At 39.4% G+C, this 16,265-nt stretch overlaps 1 protein-coding gene across 3 annotated transcripts in view; it reads right to left on the bottom strand.

Moving 5' to 3' along the window:
- The window catches only part of PRMT2 (protein arginine methyltransferase 2), a 37,318-nt gene that overhangs the window by 8,711 nt on the left and 12,342 nt on the right, over nt 1-16,265 (bottom strand). For 2 of the 3 annotated variants that reach the window (XM_030328827.2, XM_030328826.1), the window contains exons 5-6: nt 14,091-14,252; nt 12,912-13,076 (exon numbers count right to left, since the gene is read on the bottom strand). In XM_030328827.2, the coding sequence (XP_030184687.1) occupies nt 12,912-13,076; nt 14,091-14,252 (327 nt within the window). The remainder of the gene's footprint in view (nt 1-12,911; nt 13,077-14,090; nt 14,253-16,265) is intronic. The other variant, XM_030328828.1, reaches the window with a different exon arrangement.

The following is a 16,265-nucleotide window of genomic DNA, read 5'->3' as shown; positions in this document are numbered from 1 at the left end:
AGAGGGAGAGGGAGAGGGAGAGGGAGAGGGAGAGAGAGAGAGAGAGAGAGAGAGAGAGAATCCTAAGCAGGCTCCATGCCCAGTTCAGAGCCCAACACGGAACTCGATCTCACAAACTGCCAGATCATGACCTGAGCCAAAGTCAAGGGTCAGATGCTTAATCAACTGAACCACCCAAGCGCCCCACAATAGTTCATTCTTTACTGACCAGTAGGACCCCATTGTGCGAATGTAGACAGCTGTTTATCTAACCACCTGTTGAAGAACACTTAGGTTGTTTCCAGCTTTTTGGCAACTGTAATTAGAGCCAGTACGACCATTCACATACAGGTTTCCATGTAAACACAGCTTGTGCTTCTCCAGTGTAAATAACCAGACGTATAAGTGCTGGGTCATACGGTAAGTGTACCTATAACTTTATAAGAAACTGCCAAACCGTCTTCTAGGGCGGCTGTGTGATTCCTATGAGTTTTAGTCACTCCATAGCACCTGGTATGATTGTTTAAAAGTTTAGCCATTTCAACAGGTGTGTAGGGTTACCTCATTATGGTTTCAGTTTATATTTCCCTGATGGCTAACAAGGTTTAATGTCTTTTCACACGCTTATTTCTCATCCATATTTCCACGTTGGTAAAGTATCTGCTCGAGTCCTTTGCCCATTTTTCAATTAGGTTGTTGACCTTCTTCCTGTTGAATTTTGAGGATATTCAGGATACACATTAGAATGTGTATATTTTGTATATATACTTTGTATATTCAGGATATACATTAGATACGTGATTTGCAAATATTTTCTCCTAATCTTACTATATCTTTAACACTGTCTTTTAACATTTTCTTAACATAGACACCTTTAATTTTGATGAAGTCTGGCATATCAATTTTTTCCTTAATGGATCATGCCTTAAGAATCAACTAAAAACTCTTTGCCTAACCCATGAAGATTTTCTCCCAAGATTTCTTCTGAAAGTTTACAGTTTTAGTCTATGCAATTAGATCTAGAATCAATTTTGACTTCATTTTTGGTAGAAGGTATAAGCCTTGAATTTCTTTTTTTCCCTTTTTTTTTTTTTTTTTGGCATATGGATGGCCAACTATGCCAATATCTTCTGTTGGAAAGACTGTATCTTTTCTTCACTAAATTGATTTCGCTCCCCTGTTAAAAATCAACTGACTGTATTTTTAGGAATCTATTTCTCTATTTTGTTCCATTGACTTATGTATCTATCCTTCTAGCAATACCAAACTGTCTTGACTACTATAGCTTTATGCCAAGTCTTCAAATCAGGTATGTAATTCTTCCAATTTTATTCTTCTTTTAAAAACTGTATCCACTATTCTATTTTCTTTACTATTCACAAAAATTTTACAATGAGCTGGTCATATCCACAAAAGAAATCCTGATTAGACTTTGACTGGAATTATATTAAATCTACAGATCAGTTTGAGAAGAGGTATCTTTACTGTGTTGTCTTCCAGTCCATAAGCACCTTGCCTTTCCATTTATTTGGGTTTTCTGTGACTTCATTCATCAGCATCTTCTAGTTCTTCACATACAAAACTTGGACATGTTTTGTTACCTAAGTATTTCATGTTTTGGGGGCTTTGTAAATGCTATTGTACATTGTTAGCATACGAAAATATGACTGCCTTCAAAAAATAAATTAAAAAACTAAAACTGGCTTTTGTATGTTCATTTTGATCACTCTGTGATCTTAATTTGCCTTTCAGTTCAAAGAAATTTGGGGGGAGATTCTTTGGGACTTTCTACAAAAACAATCATGTGGTCTGGAAACAGGGACGGTTTATTTCTTTGTTTTAAATCTGTGTGCCTTTTATTTCTTCTTTCATTTTTGCACTGGTTAGGATTGCCAGCACAGTGTTGAACAGGAATTGCAGAGTAGCCATCCCACCTCTTCCTCCTCTTAGGAGGAAGGCATTGATTCTCTCACCATTAGGCGGCTATAGGTGTTTTTTTGTTTTGTTTTTTTTTATAGATGCCCTTTATCAGGTTGAGTAAAGTCCTTTCTATTCCAAGTTTGTTGAGAATTTAATTATGAACTCAAGCTGAATTTTCCAGCACAGCATATAAGAAGCTTAGAAGCTGCCATTCTGCCCTAACAAGTAAAAAGGAAATGAAAAATCCACAATTCTTCTTAGATATGTATGAGATATTAGGTCACAGAGCAATCTGCTCCCTCCAAAATCAGAGTAATCAACAAGCTTACACAGAAAATCACAAATTACTAGAGCAGAACCCTACCTCCTGGAACAACACGAACAACAATGATGAACTGCTGGAGGCTCAGTGTAGACAACTCTGAGTGTTACAAACTCCAGGTGGGCTAAGTCATAAGGGGACCCCCACATGTTAGTGAGTTTTCCCTCCTGGACCTCCACCAGGTTCCACAGCAACCAGAGAAAAATCCCCTCATGCTTCTGACAGAGCAGAGGGGAAAAAACCATTTTGAAACATGCCAGAGTATTCTGTTCTTCTTAACAGGATCTGCTCTCTGGAGAAACCAGCTAATCAGAGCCTAGCCTAACTGAGCTGGGAAAAGGGCAATATTCAACTCCAGACCCCTCTAGCCATCGTGTCCCACCCAAAAGTCAGAAAAGAAATTGAGAAATTTTGTGAAGCTCACAGTCTAGAAACACAAGTTCACTAAAAGACTGAGACCTAACAGGACCACAGAATGCTTCTGCTTCCCCCACACCTCACCACATTACTAAAGGCCTATTTATAGCTATTCCCTTACCCAACACATCACACAAGGCTATCAATAAAAAAATTACAAGGTTGGGGCGCCTGGGTGGCTCAGTTGGTTAAGCATTCGCTTTCAGCTCAGGTCATGATCTCTTGGTTTTCCTGCATTGGGCTCGGTGCTGACAGCTCAGAGCCTGGAGCCTGCTTTAGATTCTGTGTCTCCCTCTCTCTCTGCCCCTCCCCTGCTCGTGCCCTGTCTCTCTCCCTCAAAATAAATAAACATAAAAAAAAATTCAAATAAAATTACAAGGCAAACAACAGTTTGAAGAGACATAACAAGCATCAGAAGCAGACTCAGATATAGTAGGGATGTTGGCATCATCAGGCTGAGAATTTAACACAACTATGATTAACATGCTAAGAGTTCTAATGGATAAAGTAGAAAGAATGCCAGAACAGATGGGCAGTGTAAACAGAGAAATCAAAATCTTAAGAGAGACCCAAGAAATGTTCAAAGTAAAAAAAAAAAAAAAAAATACTGTAACAGAAATGAAGAATGCCTTTGTTAGGCTTAGTGGGAAACAAGGCATGTCTGAGGAAAGAATCTCTGAGCTTGAAGATATGAGAACAGTAACCTCCCAAACTGAAAAGCAAAGAGAACGAAGACAAAAAACAAACAAACAAAAACACAGAACACAATATCCAAGGTCTGTAAGACAACTACAAGGGGTGTAACATACACAAAATGAGAATACTAGAAGGAGAAGAAAGAGAAAGGAACAGAAGAAATATTTGAAGCAATAATGACTGAGAACGTCCTCAAATTAATATCAGATAGCAACACACTGATCCAGGAAACTCAGATTACACTAAGCAGGATAAATGCTTAAAAACAATATACCTATGGGGTACCTGGGTGGCTCAGTCCATTGAGCATTCAACTCTTGATTTTGGCTCAGGTCATAACTTCACGAGATCAAGGCCTGCCTGGGATTCTCCCTCTCCCTCTCTCTGCCCATCCCTTGCTCATGCTTGCTCGCTCTCTCTCAAAAGAAATTAATGAAAACTTTTAAAAATTAAAAAAAAACAACAGTATCCTGGGCATATCATTATCAAACTACAGAAACTCAAAGATAAAGAAAAATCCTTAAAGATGACAGAGGGAAAAAAAAAAACACTCTACCTACAAAGTTATAAAGATCAAATGACATCTGACTTCTCCTCAGAAACCATGCAGGCAAGAGAAGAATGAAGTGAAATATTAAAAGTGTTGAGGGAGGGGGCCCCCTGGGTGGCTCAGTTGGTTAAGCATCTGACTTCAGCTCAGGTCATGATTTCGCAGTTCATGAATTTGAGCCCCATGTCAGGCTCTGTGCTGACAGCCCAGAGCCTGGAGCCTGCTTCAGATTCTGTCTCTCTCTCTCTCTGCTCCTCCCCCCACTCACACCCTGTCTCTCTCTCTCTCTCTCTCTCTCTCTCTCTCTCTCACAATCAAAAATAAATAAACATTAAAAAAAATTTTTTAAGTGTTGAAGAAAAAAAAACACCAATCTAGAATTACTTTAAAAATCAAAGAGAAATAGACTTTCTCAGATAAATAGAAACTGAGGGAATTTGTTGCCAGTAGGCCTGCCTTGCAAGAAATGTTAAAAAGAAGTTATTTAGAAGGAAGGACATGATATAGATCAGAAACTTAGAACTACATAAAGAAAAGCACTGAAGAAGGAACAAGTGATGATAACATTAAAACATTTTTCTTCTTGGGAAGCCTGGGTGGCTCAGTCGGTTAAGTATCTGACTTCGCTCAGGTCTGTGAGTTTGAGCCCCATGTCACGCAGGCTCTGTAATGACGGGTCGGCACCTGGAGCCTGTTTTGGATTCTGTGTCTCCCTCTCTCTCTGCCCCTCCCCTGCTCACACTCTGTCTCTATCTCTGTCTCTGTCTCTGTCTCTCTCTCAAAATAATAAACATTAAACAAAATTTAAAAAAAAACTTTTTTCTTCTTAATTGATCTAACAATTTGTTCAAAATAATAGCAACACAGTATTTGACCATGTATGCTTATGTATGTAAGTATACATAGGCTCATGTATAATGTTTACTTATATATACGTGAAATGAATGACAATGATGTTACAAGGGACAGGAAGAATAAATCAGGATTATTTGTTGCAAGGAACACTACCCATAGAGTAGTATAGTGTTACATGAAGGTAGACTTGAATCAGTTGTAACTGTGTGTCGCAAACTAGAGGGCAACCACTTAGAAAGTTTAAAAAAAAAGTGTAATCGATATGCTCAGAAAGGAGAGAAAATGGAGTCATATAAAAAGTCCAATCAAAACCTCAAAAGGCAGAGCACCTAAATACATAAAGCAAATATACAATGGATAGGTCATCCAGACAAACAATCATAAGGAAACACCAGATTTAAACTACATATGAGGTCAGATAGCCGAATAAAACATACAAACAACATTCCATCCAACAGCAGCAGAATACACGTTCTTCTCAAGTACACATGGAACATTTCAGTTAGGACACTGAAAACAAGTTTTAATAAATTTAAGAAGACTGAAAGCATATCAAACATCTTTTATGACCATAATGGTATAAAACTAGATATCAAAAACAAGAAGAAACTGGGAAAATTCACAAAAATGTGGAGATTAAATAACATATCCCTGAACAATTAATGGGTGAAAGAATTCAAAAGAGAAATCAAATAATATCCTGAGACAAACAAAAACAGAAACACAACAGAACAAAACTTATGGTGTGCAGCAGAAGCAGGTTGAACAGTAAAGTTTATAGAAATAAATGCCTACATTAAGGGAAAAGACAGATCTCAAATAAACAATGTAACTTTGCACCTAAGGAAGTAAAGAAAGAACTGACCCAAAGTTAGTAGAAGGAAGGAAATAACAAAGACCAGAGTGGAAATACATGAAATAGAGACTACACAGGCACAGGAAAGACCAATGAAACAGAGAGCTAATTTTTTTGAAGATAAACACATCTTTAGCTAGATTCACCAATTCACGAAGAAAAGAGGTGAAATACATAAAATCAGAAATGAAAGAGACATTACAACTGACATCACACAAACACCAACGATCACAACAGACTGCTATGAACAATTATATGCCAACAAATTGGACAATCTAGAAGAATACCTAAAATCCTAAAAAACACACAACCTACCAAGACAGAATCGTGAAGAAACAAGAAAATCTGAACAGGCCAATCAATTACCAGTAAGGAGACTGAATTAGTCACTGAAAAATTCCCAACAAACAAAAGTCCACAACCAGATGGTTTCACAGGTGAATTCTACCAAACATTTAAAGAATCAACACCAAATCTCAAACTCTTCCAAAATATCAAAGAGGAGGGAACACTTTCAAACTCATTTTACAAGGCCAGCATTACCCAAAGACAGATAAGGAAAATTTACGAGGAAATTACAGGCAAACATCCCTGATGAACACAGATGGAAAAATCCTCAAATAAAAATTGGCAGACTGAATTCAACAGTACATTAAAAGGATCATATGCCATAATCAAGTGGGATTTATTCCTGGGATGCAAACATGGTTCAACACAGCAAATCAATAAATGTGATACACCACATTAACAAAATGAAGGATGAAAATTATACAAGCATCTCAATACATGCAAAAAAGCATTTTATAAAATTCAAGTACATTCCATGATAAAGATTCAAAAAATTGAGTATTGGGAGGATATATCATGACATAATAAAACCCATATGCCAAGCCTAGAGCTAATACCATACTCAACACTGAAAAACAGAAAGCTTTCCTCTAAGATCAAGTGAAAAACAAGGACACTCACTCTCATCACTTTATTCGACACAGTACTGGAAACCCTAGCCAGAGCAATCTGGCAAGAAAAAGAAATAAAAAGCATCTAAATAAGAAAGAAAGAAGTAAAACTGTCTCTATTTGCAGATGACATACATAGAAAATCCTAAAGACTACACACACACACACACACACACACACACACACACACAATCTGTCAGAATAAACAAATTCAGTAGAGTTGTAGAATACAACATAAATATACAAAAACTAGTTGTGTTTCTATACACCAACAATGAACTATCAAAAAGAGAAATTAAGAAAACAATCCGATTTACAGTTACATCAAAAATAATAAAATACCTCAAAATAAATTTAACCAAGAAGGTGAAAGGCAATGAAGAAAGAAATTAAAGACACAAACAAGTAGAAAGATATCCTGAGTTCACAGATAGGAAGAATTAAAATTGTTTACATGTCTACTCTACTCAAAGCAATCTACAGATTCAATTCAATCCCTATCAAAATTCCAATGGCATTTTTCACAGAAATAGAAAAAGCAATCCTAAAACTCCATATAAACAGCAATTCTGAGAAAGAAGAACAAAGTTGAAGACCTCACACTTTATATTACAAAGCTATTATAATCAAAACAACATTGTACTGTCATAAAAACAGACACATAGACCAATGGAACAGAACAGAGAGTCCACAAATTAACCCATGCATTAATTATCAATGAATTTTCAACACAGAAGCCAAGAATATGCAATGGGTAGAGGATAACCGCTATGAAATGGTGTTGGGAAATTGGACCCCTATCTTATAACACACACAAAAATTAACTGCAAATGGATTAAATATTTGAACATAAGACCTAAAAGCATAAAATTCCTTGAAGAAAACACAATGAATAAGCTTCTTGACACTGATCTTGCCAATAATTGTTTGGATTAGACACCAAAAGCAAAGGCAACAAAAGCAAAAATAAACAAGTAGGACCACATCAAACGAAAAAGCTTATGCACAGCAAAGGTAACCATCATCAACAACAAAAAGGTAAACCGTAGAATAGGAGAAAATATCTGCAAACCACATATCTAATAAGGCGTGAAAACACAAAATATACAAGGAACTCATAACAAACCAATAGAAAAAGCTTTTTAATTGGGCAAAAGGACATTTTTTCCAAAGAAGATATACAAATGGGCAACAGGTACATGAAAGATGCTCAATATCACTAATGATCAGGCAATGCAAATCAAAACCACAATGAGGTATCAGATCAGCCTTGCTATGTTTATTATCAAAAAGACAAAGGTAACAAATGCTAGTAAGACCATGTAGAAAAGGGAACCCTGGAACATTGTTACTGGGAATATAAACTGGTACAGCCACTATGGAAAACAGTATGGAAGTTCCTCAAGAAATTAAAACCAGAAATAACATGTGATCCAGCAATCCTGCTTCTGGGCTTATAGCCAAAGAAAACAAAATCATTATCTCAAAGAGGTATCTGCACTCCCATGTTCACTGAAACATTATTCATAATAACCAAGTTATGGACACAACCAAAGTGTCCACTGACAGATGAATGGATAAAGGAAAAGTGAAATAGATATGTATATATAATACATATGTGATATATATATAGATACAGTTATATACAATGGAATATTATTCACCCACGAGAAAGAAGGAAATCCAAACCTCTGCAACAACATGGATGAACCTAGAGGGCCTTATGCTAAATGAAATAAGCCACAGATAGACAAATACTGCATCATATCATTTATATGTGAGATCTTTTAAAAAAAAAAAAAAGTTTTTCAAAGTTGAACTCATAGAAACAGAGAGTATAAAAGTGGTTACCAGGAGCTCAGGGGTGAGGAAAATAGAGAGACATTGGTAAAAAGCTACAAACTGTCAATTATAAAATGAATAAGGTCTGAATATCTATTATATACCACGGTGACTATAACTGATGACACCATTATTGTGAGTGATGAATGGGTTAACTCAACGGGGGGAAACTATTGATAATGTATACAGCTATCAAACAGTCATATTGCATACTTTAAATATCTTATAATTTTATACCTTAATACAAGTGAAGATAGATAACAGAGAGATTACAGATAAAGTGAGCTTCAAGAGAGATTACAACTGAAAAATATTTTTATAAATTGGAAATGGTCTACAAAGTGAATACGCCATCAATTTACAAAAATATGAATCTTTTTGATCAAACTAGCTAGCGGTTTATCAATTCTGTTAATTATTTCAAAGAACCAGCTTCTGGTTTCATTGATCTGTTCTACTGTTTTTTGGTTTTGATAGCATTAATTTCCGCTCTAATCTTTATTATTTCCTGTCTTCTGCTGGTTTTGGGTTTTATTTGCTGTTCTTTTTCCAGCTCCTTAAGGCATAAGGTTAGGTTGTGTATCTGAGATCTTTCTTCCTTCTTTAGAAAGGCCTGGATTGCTATATACTTTCCTCTTATGACCATGTTTGCTGCATCCCAGAGGTTTGGGGTTGTGGTGTTATCATTTTCATTGACTTCCATATACTTTTTAATTTCCTCCTTAAGTGCTTGGTTAGCCCCTTCATTCTTTAGTAGCATGTTCTTCAGCCTCCAAGTATTGTTACCTTTCCAAATTTTTTCATGTGGTTGATTTCAAGTTTCATAGCATTGTGGTCTGAAAATATGCACGGTATGATCTCAATCTTTTTGGACTTACTTAGGGCTGATTTGTGTCCCAGTATATGGTCTATTCTGGAGAACGTTCCATGTGCACTGGAGAAGAATGTACATTCTGCTGCTTTAGGATGAAATGTTCTGAATGTATCTGTTAAGTCCATCTGGTCCAGTGTGTCATTCAAAGCCATTGTTTCCTTGTTGATTTTTTGATTAGATGATCTGTCCATTGCTGTGAGTGGGATGGTGAAGTCTCCTCCTATTATGGTATTACTATCAATGAGTTTCTTTATGTTTGTGATTGATTTACATATTTGGGTGCTTCCACATTTGGCACATAAATGTTTACAATTATTAGGTCTTCTTGGTGGATAGACTCGATTATGATATAACGCCCTTCTGCATCTCTTGATACAGTCTTTATTTTAAAGTCTAGATTGTCTGATATAAGTATAGCTACTCCAGCTTTCTTTTGTTGACCATTAGCATGATAGATAGTTCTCCATACAAAAGTATGAATCTTAAGTTTACAATATCAGCATGTTCATGTCAGGTTCTAAACCAATATACCTCTGAACATTAAATTAATTCACCCTTAATTTATGCTCATTAAATTACCTAACTTTATTTGCTTAAAAAAAATCATAGAAGAAAAAGAGTAGAAGAAAAAAACAGGAACAAGGAACAAGAATAACAAATAGACCACAGTAACAAATATGGTAGATGTATTAATCCAACTATATTAATAACCACTTGAATGTCAGTGGTCTACATATACTAATTAAAAAACAAAGATTGTCAGAGTGGATCAAAAACTAATACCCAACTAAGTGTTGTCTACAAGAAACCTACTTTAAATATACTGACACTTATAAACTAAAAGTTAAGTGGATGGAGGAAGATAGACGATGCTAACACTAATCAGAAGAAAGCAGGAGTAGCTATGTTAATTTCAGAGCAGCTTTCAGAGGAAGGAAGTTATCAAAGATAAACAGGGGCATAACATAATGATAAAGGGGTCAATTCTCCAAGAAGATATAACAGTCCTTACCATGTATATACCTAACAATAGAGCATTAAACTGTGTGAGGTGAAAACAAATAGGACTGCAAGAGAAAACAGACGAATCCACTATCATAGTTGGAGACTTCAACATCCCTCTATCAGAAAAGGACAGATCCAGCAGGCAGAAAATCAGTAAGGACATAGTTGAACTCAACATCATTTATCTGCTAGATACAATGCACATTTATAGACCACTCCATCCAACAGCAGAATACACTTTTCTCTCAAGTTCACGTGGAGCACTCACCAAGACAGACCACATTCTGGGCCATAAAACACATCTCAACAAATTTAAAAGAACAGAAGTCATACAATGTCTACTCTCAAGACTACAATGGAATTAAACTAGAAATCAATAACAGAAAGATAGCTGGAAAATCAAAAAATACTTGGGAAATTAAACAACACTTCTGAAAAAAAACCACACAGATCAAATAAGAAATCTCAATAGAAACTTTAAAACTATTCTGAATGTTGTCAAATTTTTTGTGTGTTGATAGCATCATGTGATTTTTCTTTTGTAGACTGTTAATATGGTAAATTACTCAGCCTTGAATTCCAAAGATAATCTCTTCTTTGTTGTAGTGTTATTCCTTTTATGTATTGCAGGATTATACTTGCTAATATTTTTGAGGATTTTTGCATTTATGAACATGAGTTCTTTTTGGTTTGGGTTTGGTATTAGGGTAATGCCAGTCTCACCAAATGAGCTAGGAAGTGTCTCTCCTCTTCCATTTTCTGAAAGACATTGCTCAGATCTGGTGTTATTTCTTCCTTAAATGTGTTTGTAGATTTCACCAGTGAAATAATTTAGGCCTACAGATTTCTCCTCACAGAAGGTTTTCAACTATAAATTAATATTGTTAGTATTTACTTGATTATTCAAGTTATCTACCTCACTGTGGGTTAGTTGTAGAAGTTTGCACTTTTCAAAAGAATTGGTCTTTTTCATCTAAATTACTAAAGTTACGTATGGAGACAGAGCCACAGGAGGAATAACAATAAACTTAAGACCAGGTCGGTGTACTTCAAGTTCTGGCCTTCTTTCTCAACCTTCCAGCTACTATATGCTTTTCAAAGCCCTCAAATAGCTTCTCCCTGCATGCTGTCCTAGATCCATAGCTGCACTCACTGGGACACACAGGGTGGGGTGTGCTTTCCCCACCATACCTGGAACATCCTACCTGCAGCCGGCTAGGTCATTGCTACCTATGAATATTTTTTAATGTTTTTTATTTATTTTTGAGAGAAAGAGAGCACGAGCAGGGGAGGGGCAGAGAGAAAGTGGGACAGAGGATCCAAAGTGGGCTCCCCACTGACAGCAGAAAGCCCAATGCGGGGCTCGAACTCAGGAACTGCAAGATCATGACCTGAGCCAAAGTCAGATGCCTAAACAACTGAACTACCCAGGACTCTCGCCATGTACAGTTTTTAAAAACAAAACTAGGGGCACCTGGGTGGCTCATTTGACTAAGCATCTGATTCTTTATTTCGGCTCTGGTTATGATCTCATGGTTCGTGAGTTCGAGCCCCACATCAGGCTCTGTGCTGACAGTGCAGAGCCTGCTTGGGATTCTCTCTCTCCCTCTCTTTCTGCCCCTCCCCCCTCGTGCTCATGCTCTCTCTCTCAAAAATAAATAAATAAACTTAGAAAAAAATTGGAATCATATTGTACATGCTTTTTTGTGTTTTTAAAAAACCACCAACCTGTCACCAACTTTCTCTAAGATAATTACAAGTTCAGGATGTACAGCACAATGACTTGATTTACATGTATTGTGAAATGATTACCATAAAAGTTTAGTTAGTATTTATCACTTTGGGCACCTGGGGGGCTCAGTTGGCTGAGCGTCCGACTTCGGCTCAGGTCATGATCTCACAGCCCATGAGTTCGAGCCCCACGTCGGGCTCTGTGCTGACAGCTCAAAGCCTGGAGGCTGCTTCAGATTTTGTGTCTTCCTCTCTCTCTGCCCCTCTCCCACTCATGCTCTCTCTCTCTCTCAAAAATAAATAAACATTAAAAAATGTTTTTTAATTAAAAAAAATTCCATGTGTAAGTGGGCCTACATGGTTCAAACCCACATTGTTCAAGGGTCAACTGTTCACTCTTAACGTCTGTCCTGTATGTCACTGTAGTCACCACCCTATACATCGTGACCCCACTGCTCATTTTCGTGTACCTGAAGTCTGTACCTTTTGACTGTGGTCTTCCAATTCTTTCTCCCCAACCCCCTTTTTCCCCATTAACCACAAATTTGCTCTTTTTCTAGGAGTTTGGTGGGTGAGTTTTGTGTTGTTGTTGTTTTCAGATTCCACATGTAAGTGAGATCATACAGTATGCCTCTGACTTATTTCACTTAGCATATTGCCTTCAAGGTCTCCCCGCCCCGTTGTCACAAGTGGTGGATTTTGTGGCCTCGAGGCTGTCCTGCACTAAGCAGAGGTCAGCGCCAGGAAAGGCACCAGGTGGATTCACTTTAACATGAAACAACTGCAGCTCTCCCCTAGAAGCTCTGCTCACAACAGCCCCTCTGGACCCAGTCCATGTCCCCTGCTTGGAATCTGCACTTCCCTGGTGCAATCCACAGCCACCCGCATGTCCCAGTGCCCCTTACCAGCAGGCAGGTCCCCATCCACTCGGATACCAGCACATCCACCTTCTCCGGCAACACCACATCCTCCACCTTCTGCTGGAACACAGTGATGATGTCGGCGAAGCCATTCTGCATGACCAGTTGCCCTGTGTGCTGGGCCATCTCACTGGCCTCCACTGCATACACCTGCATATGGGAGAAGTGCCATCAGTGCATGTCCCACCCTGCAAAGCGGCCTGTCATCTGCTCTCCCTGAGCCCACTGCTTCAGCTGAGTCAGAGTCGGCATCAGAGAAAACAAGGACAGACGGAAGCGACAGTGCCGGACAGCAGGAACGGCAGCTGGGCCACACCGTGCTATCTCCAACAGACGGAGCCCTGGCAAGGGAGCCACCTCTAACCTTCACTCCACCTCCTGCCTAAAACAGGCAGGGGGCTGCAGGTGAGAGGAAGGCCCTACACCCATACTGGGCACCCACCGCAGGGGCCCTCCCCAGCTCCCACACACGACCCAGTGTGTGGCCCAGCTCCCACACACGCAGCAACACAACCCATAACTGATAACTGATGCAGGAGCTTCTCAGTATTGGCCTGAGAAGAGTCAGACTTTATGGATATCAGTGGCTGAGACCATTTCAAATCCAGGTTGTCAGAGGAAGGTCGTGTGTACATACGTCTCAGTTCTGACAGCACCTGAACTCCAGTGGTCACTGCACCACAGCTCCACTTATAAACTAGGAGTTTCATCCACCTGTGTCGGGGGCCGCCGCAGGGCTTCAGCTCTGCACAGCCCACCCCGCATACTTTAAAGGGAAGAGGACGAAGGGAAGCCACCTTGTGTCACGGAGAGTGGTCTGTTTTGTCCCTGCCAGGTGGTCCCTGCTCAGTGCAGGGATATCACTTGGACAGTGACCTACACCAGTGGCTCAGCCCCAACACAGGGACACATATGTTTCTCTATTCAACTGAAATAAACATTTTACCAAAAAATATCCCACAACATGCAACTCACTCAGATATTTTCTATTCTCTCCTCTTCTACTCTGTGCTGTTTGTGACTCATTACGCCAACATCACAACGTCCAATAGGCTCAGCCTGCCAGAGCACACTGCCCGTTTCACCGACACAGGGCCTTTGCACACGGGACCACACCAAGACTCAGCTCACAAGCCGCTGAAGGGACAGCTGCCTCCTACTCACTGCTTTGGGCTGCGCATGATGTGCACAGAAGAGGCTGATGATCCCAGTCCCACAGCCGACATCCAGAATCACTTTATCTTTCAGGGATTCTTTATTCTGCAGGATAACATTGTGGTATTTAGTTGTTCGTGGCTGGTCTGCCAACATTTCCAAGTGAAGTTTCTAGAGGAAATACACATTCGGAATCACTGCTTACAATCTGAGCTATCCTGAGCTCTGGTTTAAGAAGGAAGATCAGAGACTGAGCTAACCCTCTTGACCCCACCACCCCATGCCTAAAAATATGAGCAACATAGAGAAAACAAAAGACAAAAAAAATCAAAGGACACAAATACGCCACTAGACAAAAATAAAACAGTGAAGGAATGAGATGGAAGTTTCTAGAATCCTTCAGTTCACCGTGGTGCTGCCTAGAGATTCTCCCTTCACCTCCCCAAGAGCCAGGAGAGCAGAGAAGCAGGGGTGGATCACTGAGGAGATGGTGCAGACATTACCCTCCTGACCACTGTTCCCACATGAGACAGGAGGAACCACCAAATTCCCCATCAGATACAACTTGGCCAACTATCCATCAAGAGAGACCGTGGACAAGCCACCAGCAGAGATGCTAGAGGAGGCACACAGGGCCCCACCCAAAACTGTAGCTCTGGAGGGAGGTAACAACCTCGCTGACCCTAAGAGGGTGAGCTCGAGGCCCCCAGCCATGTCCAGAGGGAGGAAAACACATGAAACCCAAGATAACATAAGACATCACAGGAATCACACTAATCCTCAGGGAAACAGAGAAAGCCTCCTCCAGATGGTTCGTGAAGCTACAGGTGGCAGTCAGAGCCCAGAGCGGCTGCACCCACAGCACCATCCCTCACACCTCACCTCTTAGATCTCAAGCTGCAGAAAACCCGCATGGCTGAGAGGGGGACAGTCAAGCTATCCAGACCATGTCAGCACAGACAGGAAGTCTGGACGGTGCCTGCATGAGCCTATCGTGGCTCCTCATAAAGACACTGAAGACTGAAACACAAAGGGTTGGAGGGTCAGAGTAGATGGAGTCAAGACCCAGCCATCCTGCCTGCAATGATCCACCTTAACAGAAAGTCAGAACTAGCATGCAAAGGTGCACCATGCTGATGCCAGGAGAAGGAAGTTAGATGGTGGCATTTTCATCACACAAAATATATTTCAGATCAAAGAATATTCCCAGCAACGAAGAGTCAGGTCATAGTAACACAGGAATCACTTTAGCAACAGGACCTAATAATTCTAAATACTTTTGTATCTAATAACAAAGCTTCAAAATACACTAAGTAAAAACCAATAGAAATGCAACAAGAAATAGACAAATTCACAATTATGATCAATATCCTTCTCTCGGTAGCTGAGAGAGAAGTAGAAAGAAAATCAGTAAGGGCACAGACTCAAACAATACTATCAACCAACTTAATCTAATATTTATAGAACACTTCACCCAACCACTTAACAAAAATAATACATAAAAACATCTAGGGATAGATTTAACAAGAAAGGCAAAGCACCCAATATGATCAAAACCGAAAGAAAGAAAGAAAGAAAGAAAGAAAGAAAGAAAGAAAGAAAGAAAGAAAGAAAGAAAGAAAGAAAGAAAGAAAAAATAAAATAAACCTTAAAACTCTGAGAGACATAAAACAATGCTCAAGAAATGGGGAAAGTGGGGCGCCTGGGTGGCGCAGTCGGTTAAGCGTCCGACTTCAGCCAGGTCACGATCTCGCGGTCCGTGGGTTTGAGCCCCGCGTCAGGCTCTGGGCTGATGGCTCAGAGCCTGGAGCCTGTTTCCGATTCTGTGTCTCCCTCTCTCTCTGCCCCTCCCCCGTTCATGCTCTGTCTCTCTCTGTCCCAAAAATAAATAAACGTTGAAAAAAAAAAATTAAAAAAAAAAAAAAAAAAGAAATGGGGAAAGTGAGTGTGATGTGATGAACATGTCACTTCTCCCTAAATTAATGTAAACTTTCCATGCAATACCAATTAAAACGCCAGCCAATTTGGCCTGGGGAAGGGTGTACAACAAATGCTAATAAAATTAGCTTCAAACACTAGAGACCAGCCTAGCCATGAAAGCACTAAAAAACAGGAGGACTGCTAGAGACCTAGCCTCCCAGATGTTTAAAAGCTACAATAATGAAAAGCATCTGGAGCTGCAGA

Source organism: Lynx canadensis, chromosome C2, assembly GCF_007474595.2.
Source record: "Lynx canadensis isolate LIC74 chromosome C2, mLynCan4.pri.v2, whole genome shotgun sequence".
Taxonomy (NCBI): domain Eukaryota; kingdom Metazoa; phylum Chordata; class Mammalia; order Carnivora; family Felidae; genus Lynx; species Lynx canadensis.
This window is presented reverse-complemented; position numbering and strand designations above follow the sequence as displayed.